The sequence below is a fragment of the Beta vulgaris genome, chromosome 3, assembly GCF_026745355.1.
Source record: "Beta vulgaris subsp. vulgaris cultivar EL10 chromosome 3, EL10.2, whole genome shotgun sequence".
In the NCBI taxonomy this organism is placed as follows: Eukaryota; Viridiplantae; Streptophyta; class Magnoliopsida; order Caryophyllales; family Amaranthaceae; genus Beta; species Beta vulgaris.
In genome coordinates this window covers 55,112,634-55,126,496 of record NC_079204.1, presented here as the reverse complement: position 1 = coordinate 55,126,496, position 13,863 = coordinate 55,112,634, and the positions used below count along the sequence as shown (strand labels likewise).

The 13,863-nt window shown below is 36.4% G+C and overlaps 1 protein-coding gene across 1 annotated transcript in view; it reads right to left on the bottom strand.

Moving 5' to 3' along the window:
- The window catches only part of LOC104889629 (putative disease resistance protein RGA3), a 28,200-nt gene extending 16,917 nt beyond the window's left edge, over window positions 1–11,283 (bottom strand). The window contains exons 1-2 of the mRNA XM_048640018.2: window positions 9,219–11,283; window positions 190–337 (exon numbers count right to left, since the gene is read on the bottom strand). Coding sequence (XP_048495975.2) covers window positions 190–337; window positions 9,219–10,910 — 1,840 coding nt within the window. The 5' untranslated portion in view covers window positions 10,911–11,283. The remainder of the gene's footprint in view (window positions 1–189; window positions 338–9,218) is intronic.
- Between the last annotated feature and the right edge of the window lie 2,580 nt (window positions 11,284–13,863).

Below are 13,863 nucleotides of genomic sequence, written 5' to 3'. Positions count from 1 at the left end.
CCACATGGGTCCCTTTTCTTTTTACTCTCAACCTCTCTCTTCTCCAAAAATTGCCTAGGAGTCCGTGAAATGAGAAGTGTAGCGAGTAAAAAGAAACGGAGGAAGTATCTAGTTCGTGTTTTAGGACATTGTCAACTTTACTATAAGCTACATTTAAAGATAATGATATTTCAGTAAAGTGAAGTTTACCTTTTGAATATGCGGGTTCTCTCAGCATGTTCATTTTCAACGTGAAATATGGCAAAATCCGAGGAAAGTATGTATTTGATTGAGAACCTAATAACTCAGCAGCCTCATTGCCTGCAGCTGAACTTGGCTTCTTGTTAACATTTTCCTCCTGCATTAGTATGACGGTATCAATGTATTAATAAATAAATACTAACCACTATTAATCAAAGAACCTTATTCTATATCCTCTCACAAAAACTATATAGTCAAGTGTGGTGTTATTTAATTTGTCTTATGCATACTTTCATAAGATCAACTTTCTATAATTTTTACTTCTAGCTGATCAGAGATATTAAGGAGTAAAGTAGTACAATAATCAAAGATGTTATAAAAAAAATTCTTATTAACAATCTTCCTTGAAAGAAACGGTTCTCTCTGTTGAGTAATAGTCAATTATGCTTCAAAGTTGCTTAACTATCTTCCTTTATTTTAGGACTAAATATTAGTGATTTATTAATTGTTATTTACATTAGATTATGAAGCAGTTTATATTTATAGTTTGTTAGGATAGTGCATGAACGTGGACCATGTTTGCCTCATGTCTAGCCACTTTCCTATTATCTTACCATTTCCTAAGTTAAAGTAGTTAGGTTATAAGCCTTTTAATTAATAGGCAGAGGGGTAGATGAGGGTGTGCAAGGAGCCCAACAGCACAGGGCCCCAAAATTATAAAGGCCCCAAAATATATTATTTTGAAACTTGTACTTCATATTTGAAAAAATCACCCTTGTTTCCCACCCTTAATAAATTTGTTAATTTTTATCTTTAGATTTTCAACTTTCTATCTTTAGAATTCTAACCTTCCATCTTTATTTTCTATAAATTTAGGGGCCCATTTTTCATGTTAGAACCGGGGCCCCAAAATTTTCAAGACGGCCCTAATAATAGGCATGCATCTAGCTTCTTTCTTTAAATGATCAAGTATGTGGTTCATTTCGTAAATCAAATCCTTCCTTTTGTTTTATTTGCTGCATTAATTCTCTCATGTTCTTGTTTGTTCCTGTATTTCCAACATGGTATCAAAGCCAAAATGATCTAGAGGGATTGTGAGGTTAAAAAACAAATAACCAAAAAGAAAATTGAGAGTTGAAAATTTTATCAAATGACATCAAGCAATTTTTCTCTTCCTATTCCCATATTCAGTGGTGACAATTATTACTCTTGGGCTATAAAATGAAAGCTTACTTAAAAGCTTTGAGTTTATGGGATGTGGTAGAATGATGCTACTCCCTCCCTTCTTCCAAACAATCTCACCGTAGCCCAAACAAAAAAAAATGAAGAAGATATAGCGAAGAAGCCAAGGACGCTCTCTTCCTTACATTCGGCATTGTCAGAAGATATTTTCACACTTATCATGTCATGCATGTGAAACTCCTAAAGAGGCGTGAGAGCAGCTCAAGGAGGAGTTTGAAGGCAATAGTCAAACTAAGTTGATGCAAATTTTGAATCTCAAAAGAGAGTTTGAGATGCTAAGCATGAAAAAGTCTGAAGGTGCCAAGGAGTACGAAAATCGAATGATGGCTATTGTCAATCAAATAAAGCTCCTTGATGGTGATTTTTCAAGTCAAAGAGTGGTAGACAAGCTTCTAGTAACTCTTCCGGATAGGTATGAAACCAAAATTTCTACTCTAGAATATTCAAAAAATATTGACTACTTTAACTTTTGGAGTGTTGATCAATGCACTCCATGCCATTGATCAAAGAAGACAAATGAGAGGAGAAGATGATGGCTCAACCAAAGGTGAAGAAGCTTTTTTGGCCAAGACTTCTTATTCTAAGGAGAAAGGCAAAACTCTTCAATGTGGTGTATATAAGAAGCTCGGTCATGAGGAAAATGAATTTTGACATAAGGGGAAAACACAATGTTTTAAATGAAAAAAATTCGGGCATTTGACGAAACATTGTAGATCACTAAATGAAGAGTAACAAAACATGGCACAAGTAGCCAAAGAAGAAACTTTATTTTAGAACAATGGGTGAGAAGTGCGTCGTGTTGGAGAGAAGTGCTCCACAAATAGATAGTTGGTGAAAAGTACATCAACGAATGTTTGGTGATGAGAACATGCCTCACATATGAAGGGAAGTACTTCATAAAAAAAATTTTTTTTTGGGAATATGTTCAAAACCAACTTTGAAGCAAAGGGGTGTGTTGACTAATAGTTGCTTAACTATTATGCTCCAAAGTTGCTTAACTATCTTCCTTTATTTTAGGACTAAATGTTAGTGCTTAACTTTAAGCAGTTTATATTTGTAGTTTGTTAGGAGGGTGCATGAACGTGGGCCATGTTTGCCTCATGTCTAGCCACTTTCATGTTATCTTGCCATTTCCTAAGTTAAGTAGTTCGGTTGTAAGCCTTTATATAGGCATCTAGCTTCTTTCTTTAATTAATCAAGTATGCAATTCAATTCGTAAACCAAATCCTTCTTTTTGTTTTATTTGCTACATTAATTCTCTCCTTTTCTTGTTTGTTCCTATATTTCCAACACTCTCCTCTTAAAAAGGCAGCCTTAACCTTAGGGGTTTATGCCTCTTCTAATGCAAGGTGAGTGATTTGAAAAGTATAAATATCTGAAAATTAATGAAGCTGAATCTCATGTTCTGGATGTTGGTGCCATTGATGACGTTGGTGATTCGTACCAAATCTCGTTGTTATTAGTGTGGCGTGTGATCACCAAACGCAGTTTTACTATTGATGCTTTTAACTTCGAAGAAGACTATGATCCAAGTTTGGGAGGTGAGGGAGCGACTCATAATTCGGATGACTGGCCCTAATTTGTTTGTTTTCCAATTCTTCCATTGTAGAATAAGGAGAAGGTTATGGGAAGGAGGCAATGGTGTTTTGATGACCAACTATTATTGGTGCTCAAAGAAGTCTCTAGTATATGAACAACCATCTGTAGTAATGTTGACTCACTATCCCTTTTGGGTTCGCATTAAAATTTTGCCATTTAATTGTCGATCTTCGCCTATATGCAAAGTTATTGCCTCGAATCTAGGTTTAATCATGGATGTACATGAGGATGATACGATAAACTTAGACAACTTTCAAAGGGCTAGGGTGATTATGGATATTTCAAAACTATATGTGCGGTTTTAAAATGTTAAAGGTTGTGGTCGAGTGATTAAAGTTTCTTTTGCTTATGAACAGCTGCCTTGAATTTTGTTTCTTGTGTGGTTTCATTGGACATACTGAGAAAGAGTGTAGTAATGTGGAAGGAGACAAATAAGATAGGAATATTCGGTAGGGTGAATATCTGCGTCCACACCCGCAAAGGTTTGTAGAAAATTATGGTGGAGGTAGAAGAAGTCAAGGCGTGTCGTAAGGTCATATTTGTAAATAAACCTTTAAAACCCATGAATCCCTTGCACTCAAGAGGATAATTCAAAGACTTTGAGTTGGAGGATCGTTTGAACTTTGTTGAGGTAGAAGAAGTCAAGGCGTGCCGACGACGTAATTCCTAAGACATCGCCTTATTTCACTATTCCTTTCATAGGTACTACGTTTATTGGAGGAGTAAAGGATAATAGTGTTTGGGGAGCCCGAATGTAGCGTAAACTAGCTCGAGAGAAAAGAGATGCTCCGGAGATTGTTCAAAATTTGGGGTTTTGGAAACAAGGAAGCGTAATAGGGTGGATGATAATGACGTGTTGGGAGATAACATGGTGACTAAAAAGGTCCGCTCGATTGACATACAAAAATTCTGATTGGCTTGAGCTAAGGTATGACGAAAAGAAGACACGTCAATCCCTATAAGTATCTTGAGCTATAGCTGTAGAGGTAGGCATGGCAGTGGGGCGGGTCAAGTAGGAGACCCGCCCTATTCCCGCCCAATTGGGGCAGGGATGGGTCTAGGTTTGGCGGGGATGGGGATTAAAATTGTACCCGCATTGGGTGGTGGAGCGGGTGTGGATTTTATGTTATACCCGCCCCATCCCGCCCTCCCCGCCCCACCCACCCCCGCACGCCCCACCCCCGCCCCGCATATTTATTATTAAAATTCTATTTATATACATATATTACTAACGTATTTGAAGACACTTTTGAAATGTAATAAAACATTTGCCTTTGTTAATGTATTTTAACTTTTCTTTTACTATATTATATTGTGATTTTGTGAAGTAGACAACTATAATAGGCTTATGAAGTGGATTTTTTGGTGGATTTTTTGCGGGGATGAAGTGGGTATGATGCGGGTACAACGCGGGTGCGGGGGTGGGTCTAGAATCCCCCTCCCCCCCCCCCCCCACAATGGGTGGTGGGGCGGGGATGGGGTTGGAATCTTTCTCTGCAATGGGTGGTGGGGTGGGGACGATGGGGATGAGAATTTAATGCGGGTGCGGGTGTGGGGGTACCATCCTCCGCACCCGCCCCGCCCAATTGCCATCCCTATGTAGAGGGATAGGTAATTCTAATGCAATTACTAGCCTCCAAGATTTGATCCGGAGGGATACCTCGTCTATGGCTTTCTTATCAAAGACAAAGTTGCACAGTGTTGAGTTCGGAAGAATTAAAGATTAGTTGGGTAACTTTTAGAGGTTGGTCTATGGGTCGTTCAGGTGGTATTGCTTTGTTGTGGAGCAAGGATGTCAATGTGGACCTTTAGCCTATGTCAGTTTACAACATTGATGTCATTGTTCGGGACGGTCTAGGTGTTAAGGAGTGTCGTGTATGGGTTTTAAGGGATGGCCAGAAGTTCACAATCGACACCTTTCCTGGAGTCTCTTGGAAACTTTTGGCCCCTCAATCTGACTTACCTTGGCTCCGTATTGGAGATTTTAATGATATTCTTTTTTCGCATGAGAAGAATGGTGGCGATGACAGAGCAGACTGGCAGATGAGAAACTTTAGGGCGGTGGTTGATGCGTGTGGTTTTCATGATGTTCCTTTTACTAGGTATAAATTCACTTATGATAATGGTCGTGCTGCGGAGAAAAATGTATAATGTCGTCTTGGTAGGGCTCTTGTAGACGGGTCATGGCTTAATTTTTTCCCAAGGGACATTTATCACATCTTCATAGAAAGTGGTCTGACCATGCACATATTAAACTCATGACGTGCGTGGAAAAGTAATGTGCGTGTGAAGTTGGGGAATAAACCATTCTGTTTTTAGCAATTATGGACTACGGAAGCGGAGTATATGATGAAGTTGTTAGCCGTGTTGCAGTGGGATATTTTAAGCGGGTTTTTTTCCTCTTCTAACCCGCCATTAATAGAAAAGGCATTCCAGAAGTTCGAAAGCTGGGTTGATGCAATATGCATGCAATTTTAAGAGTTGATTACTTAGAAGACGAAGTAAAATGTGCTCTTAGTCAAATGCACCCGATTAAGGCTCCAAGCCTCGATCGTAGGTGTCCTATGTTCTTCAAGTCCTATTGGCATATTATGGGTCCTTCTCTGATGCAGACAATATTGAGTATTTTGAGAGGTAATCATATTCCGTGTCATCTTAATCGTACTTGTATTACACTTATTCCAAAAAAAGAGTAATGTTGAGCATATGTCGGATTTTAGACTCATCTCTCTCTACAATATTGTTTATAAGCTTGTGTCTAAGGTTCATGCTAATCTTCTAAAAAATTTCCTTAACAAGATTGTGTCTATTAATCAGAGTGCTTTTACTCCAAGGCAAAACTGATTACTAATAATATTCTCGTTGCTTTTGAACTTTTCCATCATATGAAACAGTTGAAGTCGGTAGGTTGTATGGCTATGAAGCTTGATATGCCAAAAGCTTATAATAAAATTGAGTGAGATTTTGTGCATGTGATTTTTGTGAGATTTGATTTTGATATGGGTAGGAAAAATAGAGTCATGGATTGTGTTCATTCAATTATGTTCTTTGTTCTTGTTAATCGGAGACCCTCCGGCAGATTTCACCCCGATAGACAGATACGACAAGGAGACCCCTTTCTACAATCTTTTTATCTTATGTGATGAAATTTTTTCTCATCTTCTTCTTAAAGCGGAGGAAGATAGTTTTGTAAATGGTATTAAGCTAGCTCCTACGGCGCCGTTGGTGAATCACCTTTTATTTGCTGATGATTATATTATCTTTTCTCGAGCTTCTTTGTAGGATTTATAGGTCATAGTGCGAGCTTTAAGCCTCTATGGGTTATCCTCTAGTCAGAAGGTTAACTTTGACAAAACTAAGGTCTTTTTTAGTCGTGGGGTCTCGAGCCCTCAACGTGATGTGTTCTATCATGCATTCCCTTGGAGTTCTGCAAGTGGATATTTATGATTGGTATCTTGGCTTACCTACTTTAGTAGGTCGATCTAAGAAGGTGATAATTCGTGGTGTTAAGAAGAAATTAAAAAAAGCTCATGGTAAAGCCAATGGTCAATCTCTTCCTACCTATGCAATGAGTGTTTGGTCTAGTGATTTTCACTTAGTCAATGATTCTGATCTAGCTTTGATTTCTTGTTTTGATGTTATTGTTTGGTCTTTCGTTAATGTATCTGGTAATAAAGTCACTCATGGGCTTGCATAGTACTTCCAACCTGTGGAAGTTGGAAAATGACTTTATTGGGTGAATAATGTGCCAAGAATGTTGTTTTTCTTGCTAGCTTTGATTTAATAAACTAGTTTCCTTATTTGGGTTCCTTAAAAAAAAAGTAGTGCATTATATAATGTGTAAGCAAGATATGATGCATGTGTTAAGTCCATATTTTACATCATATTTGGCGTATTTTGAGGGAGAAATTGACGTAGTTGGTGCCAGGTATAGTGGATTTACGTAGGTTGTGGGAACTTGAGAGAATTCTGTAATCATGTGGAAAACTCGAGGATTTTAGGCCTTCTTGAAAGCAGGGGAGCAACTTAGGTGGAGTAACTTGCTCCGAAGCAGAGATCGAAGCCTATGGGTCTCGTACAAGTTCCACTGAGCCCAAGTTCGACATATTTAAAGAGTTCAAGGAAGAAAAGGAGTATATGCAGGGCCATGACTCACGAATCATACAATATCCCACGGTGCAACGTCAAGAGCAGTATGATACTCGCGGTGGACGCAGGCTGGTTATTTCCCTTATGCTGTTTTTATTCTATTTTATTTCGAAAACTATAAATATTTCAGATTGTTTTTTTTTTTACATAGAATTTATTCTGCTATTTTATGCTAGCTCAGGCTTGGCTCGTGAGCATATCGAGCTGAACTCAAGCTCAACTCGATCCCTCTCGAGCCAGGCTTTGATCGAGCGGAACTCGAATATATTGTTCATGAGCAAGCTTGACTTTAACACCCCCAAGTCCACCAACTAATGGTAATGATGTTGAGCCACTACGGGTTTTGATGATGACAAACTAAAGTAATAACTAACAAGGTTTATAAGTTTTATGTGTGCAAGGTTCAGTGATTAATAATGGTGCTTTATAAAGATAATAAATGAAGTTCCTAAGTTGGAACTCCAAGAGAAGAACGAAGTTCCTAAGTGATGATTCATGATTATAGTTCTTGTTCAACAGTTCCTCAAGGAATTGTCTGTTGTTTCTGAGCTGGACGCATTCTTGTTTCACAATTCCTCAAGGAACTGTCTGCAAGTCAATTGTATTGTTCCTTAAGGAGCTATCCACATTTCCTCAAAAACATATCTGCAGTTCCTTCCCAGATGCATTTGCGTTTCACAGTTCCTCAGGAACTACCTGCCGTTCCTTGACGGATGCATTCGTGTTTTACAGTTCCTTCAAGGAACTATCTGCTGTTCCCGATATGGGACATATGGATCTTCAGAGTTGAAGATAAAGGGATGACATGAAGTATAAGTTCAAGAGTATGTACTTAGGATTTATGTAAGTAATTTACGTTGCTTAATACTAAGGAACTACATGTATGTAATTTAATTAATGCAACAGTGGTTTTAAAAAGTATTTAACTGAGAGTTTTTAGGAAATATTGTTAATAAATAAAATAGTTTAAATTTTAAATAAAGATCCTTTCTTTGTTAATAAATAAATAAAAATAGATTTCCTAAACAAATTCCTTATTTCTCTCAACTGTTTAAAACGACGTACTGTTAGTGGATTGTCAATTACTTTGCTTGTTCCTCAAGAAGTGTGAACGTGGGAAAATAATTCTATGTGGGTTACTGCTTCACACTTGTGGAGGAACAAGTGGAACTGGCATGAGAAGACTTCACTATAAAAAGTGAACTCTTCCTCATTGCAATCTACCAATTGAAAACACATTTCTATTGCTAAATCTTAATTTTTTTCTAAAAAGGTTTGTTGCATTATTAAGTAAGTTCTTAAGTTCCTTAAGTACTTAAGTTCAATATAATTACTAGTGTTTCACAAAATTATTTGAGTTGTAATTTGGGGTTCAAGGGTAGAGTGACTCTTGTAAGACTTAGAGTTAAGTTAGTGAGTGTAGGCTTCGAAGTAGAAGCAAGAGAGAGAAGAGTTCCAGTAATCAAAGGGGATTACTGTGGGGAACTAGAGTTCGAGAGGAACTCAAGTTAGAGAGAGTAGAGTTTCAGTAGCCGAAGGGGACTACTGTGAGGAACTTGAGTTCGAGAGGAACTAAGTTATAGGGAGTGATTGCAATTTGCAATAGAGTTATTGCAATAATATAGTTTTTGAGGTTTTCCCTTCTTGATAAGGTTCAAGAAGTTTCCTCAATTTTATATTTCTCTGTCTCTCTGATTACTGTTCCTTTATTGTTTTAAAATTCCGCAATAAACTTTGCTAAAAGTTCCAAGTACAATTCAAACCCCCCCCCCCCCTGTACGTGTTCCATTGAAGTATCAAATGGATTGAGGAGAGGTTGAACCAAACAAGAAGAAATTAAGGGAGTAGGATTTTGATTTCGTTTGTTAGAGCCAAAAAATGTTGAACCAAACATGCTATAAATTGAGATAATTAGCCTTCACTTTGCTAAGATGACAAAGAAATGCATCAACATGACACGCGACAAAATTATGCAAGAAAAGTGTAAATCACATTGACCTAAGTTTTAGAGATAGCTCAGAATAATAATAGAGAAATGAGTGGCTAACCTGATCTTCGAAGTCCTCTAGTTTAAGAATGATTTCATCATTGTCTTTATCTGAATTGTACTTCTTGACCAACTCTGGACATCCTCTAATGTGTAGGGATCGCAAGCTAGTTAAATTGCTGATTGCTCCTGGTAGAGCCAATAATTTTGGACATTTGTATATATAAAACCCCTCAAGAGATATAAGACTTCCCAGCACATCCGTTAACCTGTCCAAATTTTGACAGTCGGCAACCATGAAATACTGAAGAGCAGTGGCAGATTGAAGCCCAACAGGTAATTCAACCAACTTAGGGAGCCTTATAAGTTCCAAGCGTCGAAGATTAGGCAATGTATTCATACATCTCCCATCTGTCAGTAAGAGACTCGGACAATCATGGAAAACCAACTCCTGGATGCGAGTTAGGCAATCCATATTGTTGGGAAGAGAAAGCAATTTTGGACAATCAAATATGCGCAGTGTTGTGAGGACAGTCAGATCTTTTATGTCATCCGTTAAAAGCCTCAGCTCTCCGCAACCGGAAAGCTCTAGAATTCGTAGATTAGTCAATCCAGAGAGGTTCAGAGTCTTTTGCTTCGACGTCAAGTACAAGTGCCTGAGCCTTGTAAACTGGCTTTCCAAGACCAAGTCCTCTAGCCGGGTGCAGCCATCCAGAGCCAGTGTTTGAAGGTATTTGGAGCCGTAATGAAAGTCAAATTTCTTTATGTAGTGATTTCGAGACAAGCTCAAATACCTTAAGTGCGCTCCAATATGAGGCCCTTGTGTACTCAGATTTGCACTTTGTACTTCAGACACGTCTAAAACACGAAGACACTTACATCTCAAGAAGCTCCTCAAGAAAACCATTGATATATAATCGTCATCATCGATGTAACTCCCAAAGAACAAGAATGTTCTGGCCTCACCGTATGTCTGCGGTGACAGGTTCGACTTTGGAGACAATTTCATGCCATCATGGCAGACAGAGAGATACCTAACACCTGCTGGCGAAGATGAATTGGAAAAATAAGACATAATAGAATCTATAACTTGTACCTCTTGAGCAGCAATACGGCATGCGTCATCATGTGCAGAGGGGTGCATCACACAGCTGTATATTGCAACCTGAGCATGATCAAGACTAAGACCGAAAGCATAGACAGGATCTTGAAATGTGCCTTTACGAAATAGCTCATTAAAATAGCGGTTTCCTACATCCTCCAGTTCTTCACCAGCTGTTGGCGACAAGAATCCCTCAGCCATCCATTGATTCACCAGAATTTCTCTGATAATTCTATGACCTTTGGGATACAAAGCGCAATAAGCAAAGCATGATACTAGACCAACATCAGCCGATTCTAGTTTCTCAGGTAAAAACTCAGATAATTCAGTACTTAAAAGGGAAAGGATTCCTTTCTTGATTTCCTTCCCACTTAATATGGACCCAAGAATGCTATTCAATGTTGAGAAAACCTCTCGACCCCTACGACGAAAATTCGGATCATTGTCAGCATCATCCAGAATATCGTCGGCTTTATAGAGGGCATTTTTATGGATCAAGTTTCTATCAAATAAATAACTATCAAAATGCAGGCGAGTGAGTTTTTCTTTCAACTCCGCCCTCATGTCAGATGGAATGACCTCAACATCATAAGAGGTTTCCAATTTGGATCTAAGGGAAGCAATGACACCATACAGAAATGGTTCAGCCATCGTGTAAAGGTGAAGAAGAAGCAAGAATATGGAGAGATGGAAGCAAAGGTAACAGAACAAATGGGGAGACTACGTTTTAATAATATAAAAGGTGGAGAACAAGGAGCATGAAGGGTTCATAACCATAACCATAACCCCAAAACCAAAAACCCACCACCCCCGCCACGGCGCCACATCTCAACTAGAACCACCACCAAAACTCTACATAGTATTAGATCTCAACTAGAATAATTTTCACTTGTTTAAAGGGGAAAAAAAGAAAAAGAGAAGAAAGAAAAAGGATGGTATTGGAAAGAGAAAGGTAGATGGCTAGAAACTCACATGTAGAGAGAAAAATCTTTGAATAGGCTAACAGTTTTTTTGTGAAGTGTGATTCAATACCAACTTCTCTCAGTCCCTATATATTTGTACATGTACCAAGAATCAGGGTTCGATCCAATCCCTCCCACTTGTACGGGATTTTTCATTGCACCATTTTGTTTTCCACGTTTGTGGAGAAACTTATTTGAATGTCAATATCTCTAATTGCTATAGGTAAAAATTATAATACTTTGATATTAAAAATCCTTGTATTGAGACGAATCTAAAAAGACTCCACTTAACTAAGTTGGATAGCTGCAAAAATGAAATGGTGCAATTTGAAGGAAAAAAACAGAGGAATTATAAATATTTGTGCATGTCCCCACCAATTAACTATCATTACCCCCACCCTTACTAGCCCCAAAATTTTTATTAAGTGTTTGTTTGTTTGAGAAAGAAAGGGAATTTCAAAGGAAATAAAACTTCAGGCATGTTCTCTTCGATGTAAAAATAATTGAACTGGACTAAATCAAATTAAATTACAACTAATAGTAATGATAATAATTTAGGAATTGAACTGAACTGATTGCAACTAAACTGAACTGAAAATAAGATGGGGAGAACAAGTCCTTCTTAAGGTATTTGGCTCCCCACTAACATGAGAAATTAATAAAAAATAGAGATTCATATTAAGGGTCCGTTTGATTCAACTTATTTTGTCTTATCTTATCTTTTTTTTATCTTCTCTTATCTTATCTTATTTTATCTTATCTTATAAGATAGTTTATCGTGTGTGTAACATCTTATTTTATCTTATCTTATCTAATCTAATTTTATCTTATCTTATTTTTTCTAAAATAAGCTAAAATAAGTTGAATAGAACGAAGCCACTAAACATGTCATGGCCATTTCCTAGAATTTGTATAAGGGAGTAATTTTCCCTGGAATATAATTTCATACGGATATTTTTGATGTGTTATGTTTTCCTTATCTATATTGATCTTATCTCTATTATATAAGGGAAGGGGAGCAATGGTGTCCTCTTTTGAAATGTCTATTTTGCCCCCTTCCCTTTCTAAATTATAAAAGAAATGTCAAAATCAAAATCGGCACTCAAAGAAAACTACCGAAAATTAATTTGCAACACTCACTCACAAATCACTTAAAAGAAGAAACTTTACAAATCACTCATATAATTTGAGAAAATCACATTATAAAATCACGCAAATCACTCAAATAATCAGGAAACTTTATTAAAACTAATTAAAATCAACATACAAACTAAAACTACTAACCTAGAACGTCAATACATACAAAACATTTACAAAAATTTACTTACAAATCACTATTCTCAAGAATCACTCACGATTAATGATGGGCCATGATAAAAAAATAGAGGTGTATTTGTTGTGAAATTAGTTAGAAGTTAGACAAGGAAAAAAAATATTTTTTTTTAATAGTGTTTCCTATATATAATATAACTTTTACATATATTTGGACCTATCCTTTTCTATTATATACTAGCGATTAATTATCAAGGTAAAAAAAAGTTTATGTAAAATATCATTAAGAATTAAAGTACAACATATCTCTATTATATAAGGGAAGGGGGAGCTATGGGTCCCGAATGAAGAGACTATGTTACCCCCTTCCCATTCAAATTACAAATTTACTTACAATCAAAGGGGCATCAAACAAAAATACCAAAAATATAATTATAACAATCACTCACAAACTACAACCTATGAAATAATTTACTTGAAATCAAAGTGTCCACTTTCTTTACAATTTATGAAGTATTGTACTTAATTCAAAAATCAACTAAAAAATTATGATATTAGAAATCATAAATAAATTCAATAAAATAATTTTGTTCAAAAAATTTAACTTTCGAAAGTAAAAAAAAAAAACAAAAAGAATGGTGAGAGACTTAAGTAACAAAAACTAACCAATCAAATTTTGCAACTAAAAACAATTATATTTCATATGTCTAATGTTCAAAATTCGACTCTTATGCCGAAGAAAATCAAGTTTTTGTTTCGACAAAAAATTCAAGCACGCATCGCGTGCAAAAAATTCTAGTTGAAACGTATAGAAACTTAATTTAAAAAGTGTTAAAATTTATTATAACCTTATCTGGACTTATTTAGCTTATTTTTACTGCAAAATATATCTAGCTTATTTTTAGTGCAAAATATATCTAGCTTATTAGAACCCATTTGAACTTCATATACCTGGAAATAGTTTTCTTTTAAAGGTGACGATAAGCCATGTGAACAAACAAGCACTATAGCTTGTTTGGTATATTGAAAGTAAAGGAAAAGAAAGGGAACGAAGGGTGGAGAAACAAGGAGAGTATATTTAAAATTTCTAATGTTTGTTTCAATGGAATGCATAGGACTTTTTAAAATTTCCAATGTTTGTTTCAATGGAATGAAGGCAAATGATTTCAATATTTGATTAGTAAATAGTCCCTCTTCTCATTTAAAAAAAAAAAGTCAAAACGTTTTTAATTAGGACTATGTATATCAATATACTTCTGCTGTATTTTTTTTACTTTGACTCTAAAGGAAATATAGTCGTGTGCAAACTTGTTAGATATGTTGATAGAGTATAGATATATTCCGTCCTAGATCCTCAACCACCAGCTTAA